This window comes from Monoraphidium neglectum (genome assembly GCF_000611645.1).
Source record: "Monoraphidium neglectum strain SAG 48.87 unplaced genomic scaffold scaffold05431, whole genome shotgun sequence".
NCBI lineage: Eukaryota > Viridiplantae > Chlorophyta > Chlorophyceae > Sphaeropleales > Selenastraceae > Monoraphidium > Monoraphidium neglectum.
This window is the reverse complement of record NW_014008199.1, coordinates 1-3202: the sequence shown is the minus strand read 5'-3', so window position 1 is coordinate 3202 and position 3202 is coordinate 1. Positions and strand designations below refer to the sequence as shown.

General features: G+C 65.5%; 1 protein-coding gene across 1 annotated transcript; it reads left to right on the top strand.

The window, feature by feature from the left end:
• Positions 1-2187: 2187 nt before the first annotated feature.
• Positions 2188-3098, top strand: MNEG_15554 (hypothetical protein; the record flags this gene model as incomplete). Its single annotated transcript, XM_014035975.1, has 3 exons — positions 2188-2292; positions 2653-2855; positions 2966-3098. The coding sequence occupies 3 exons, from the start codon at positions 2188-2190 to the stop codon at positions 3096-3098; spliced, it is 441 nt and encodes a 146-aa protein (XP_013891429.1).
• Positions 3099-3202: the final 104 nt, after the last annotated feature.

Here is a 3202-nt window from a genome sequence, read left to right as displayed (position 1 = left end):
CGCGCGGCCGACCTCATCGCGCGCCGCGACGCGATCCTGCTGCTGCTGGCCGGCAGCGGCGGCGCCGCCATCAGCCTGTTCGGCCTCAAGGGCGCCAAGGACGCCCAGCTGCCCATCACCAAGGTGCGCGCGCGTGATTGCACGCGCGCGTGTGTGTGTATGTGTGTGTGAGAGAGAGAGAGATTGCATGTGGGAGGTGCGGGTGGGTTGGCGCGGGTGGATGTACAGTCACGTGCGGGCAAACGGCGCGGGCGCCGCGCGGTTATGTGCGAGGACGCGGGCTGCAGGCAAACAGTCTCGCGGTGGGATGCGGCTTGCACGAGGTTGTGGGGCTATCGCTGGGTGCCTTTGCTGGCCGCACCGCAATCGGGCAGGCGCGGGGCTGCCGCCCCACGATTGCGCGCCGCACCACAGCGGGGACGCGCAGTCCCCCAGGCGGAACCCGTGCGCGTGGTCTGCAGCAGCATCGGCGCCGACGGCTCATAACCCTCCCTCCTCCCCCCCGTTTGTGTCCCCGCCCGCCTCAAATCTTGTGTTCTGCCCGCAGGGCCCCCAGACCAGCGGCGAGAACGGTGAGAGTCCAAGACAGGGGGCTGAAGCAGGGGCCGCGGCTCCGGAACCCGCATAGCACGGCAGCAAGATAGCAGCAGCGCGCGTCCCCCGCATGGTCACCCTCGTTCCCTCCATGCAGCGGCCCCGGCCTGCCCATACGGCCGCTACGACCGCCATGTGTTGGTGTGCCCTCTCGCCTGACGCAACGCGACGCCGCACCCGTCCGCACCAACCCCGCAGGCAAGGGCGGCTCCGTCCGCGGCAAGCTCTGAGCGTCGGCGCCGAGAGTGGCAGCAGTTCCCCGCCTTTTCCCCCCTCTCCCCCGTTTTGAGATGAGTTGACACCCCCGCGGCACGCGGGCCCACCGCTGCCCAGGGTCCCTGCGGCGTTTTGCGTGAGCGGCGGCGGCGCAGGCATCGTGTGTGTGAGCCGCTTGGTGTAACATGCACAGCTCTTGGCGCGACGAAGCTCGGGGTAGGCACCGAGCATCTGAAACAAAAACTGCATGGCAACTGCTAGCTCGCAGGCCGACGCGCTACCTGCTGCTCGCCTCGATTCCTCTGAACCAGCCAGCTGTCAGTGCGACGTGTCAGCGTGACGTGTATACAATGCAAAGGGGGTTGTTGCCCACGCCACTGCCCTAGATCGAGGGATCTGGGCACTGTGAGAAGATGGGGCCGCATACGGGACAGAGAAGCGAGAAGCGCTGCTTGCAGGGGGCTGCTAGGGAGCAAACCCACGACAAGAGCCCAGGCAGCGTCCTCACCTTCAGGCCACGCACCCCTTTAAACAGACGCAGGCACCCCAGCCGCCACAGGGGGAAGTCCGAGGGCCCAGTTGGGCAGCTGTTTGTCGCAGCTGACAACAGCGCAATGGACTCCAGAATGTCTCACATGCCCATTGCAGGCTGGCGCGGCACCTGCATGCGCCTCCCCCCTGGAGGATGAGTTGAGCTGAGGTGCGGCTCAGGGCCGACGCTGGCGAGGCACATAAGCAAGGCGTGCATTTGACCGAGCTGCCTGGCTGTTGTCCCCATCTGGTTTTCTGGTGTTTGCGCTGCATCTGGCCCCTCGCGCCATTGAAGGGAGCGGGGCGGCAGTTGTCCTGCCGAATCCCGCCTGCTTGAGGGACGCAATGACAGCAGCCCTCAGACGCAGTGCAGCAGCAGCAGCAGCAGCAGCAGCAGCAGCAGCAGCAGCGGCGGCAGTCCAGCCGCACAGAAGCAGCAGCCCTGCCGGCGTATGCTGCATGCGGGCTCCGGCCAATCCAGTTGTGCATAATGCACACACAAACACATATCTGCGCCATACGGATGGCACCAAACAGCACAAGTTGGGGAACCCCCGACGCACCCCCACACCCTGGCCTACTGTACCCAAATGTATGGAGCTGTAGCTGAGTATCGTGGCTGGTCTGCACTGTTATCAAAGGCAAATCGTGCGACTGAAACCAAAACACAAAGCCCACTGACTGCTTCAGAAGCTGCGCAACTGGTCATCAGCACCAGGTCTCATCACAAGCCAATCACAGCCTGAGTGACCATTTCTGATTGAACATGTGGATCCGACCAGCGAATGACTTGAGTCAGTGGTAGCAGCCGCGGCGTCCAGATCAGCTCGGCCCACCCGGCCCAGGATGGGGCAATTTGCCAGCAGACACTACGATGGCGACCCTTATATTGAGCTCATGCGGGCGCTGCCCGACAGAGAGCTCATTTGGTGGGTCCAGAAGGTCATCTGGGTGAGTGCGGCGGCGGCGCAGCGGCGAGCAGGCACTGCGAGTGCGCGGCTTGGCGTCAATGCCAAGCCACCATTTTCCCGCGGTTCCAACTTGGCGATGCTGGTTTACCAAATAGTCCTATACCGCAGCCATCAGCTCAGGCGGTAGCGGAGCGGGGCAGCATGGCTGCTGCTCGCCGGCGGCGGGCGGCTCGTCATTCATAGCAAACATGTCCAGTTACTGCACTGCACGTATTCCAAGCTGCAGCTTGCGTATATTGGGTGTGGAGCAGCCGCAAAACGCCTTCCCGACGACCCATTCTTTCGCCGACCGGCACCCCACACTCGCGCCCGCGCCCCCCGCCCGTGCGCCGCCCCCCAGCTTGCGGAGGGCATGACGTTTGTGGACCACTTTGGGCGCACCTACCCGACCCTCTTCCTGCACAAGTGCCCCTGCTGCAGCGGATCGGGCAGCATGATCTGCCCAAAGTGCAACGGCTACAAGCTCAAAGGCGGCGTGCGCGGCAGGTGCGGCGGCGGCGGCGGCGGCGCGGACGGGCCCATGCATGCTCCGCCGCCCGAGCGGTGCGCAGATAACACAAGCAGCTTGCCCGATCCACCCCCAGCGCGAGCGCTCGCAGCCGGAGCCCTGCTCCCTGAAACCCCGGCCGCCTGACCCCCCGGCTTCACCGCAGCGGCGTGGGAAGCTTCCGGCTGAGCGAGATGGTGGGGCCGCGGCGGGCGCTGGCCAGTCAGGGGGAGGCTGAGTGCCAGCACTGCGGGTCCTACTGCGACTGGGACGATGAGTCAGAGTGGGAGGAGAAGTGAGCGGCAGGGGGGGGGGCACAGGCGGCGGGGTTTCCTTGATGAGGGAGGCTGGCACGCAGCTGGCCTCGAGGCCGGCCGCGACGTGGGGTAGATAGATGCAACGC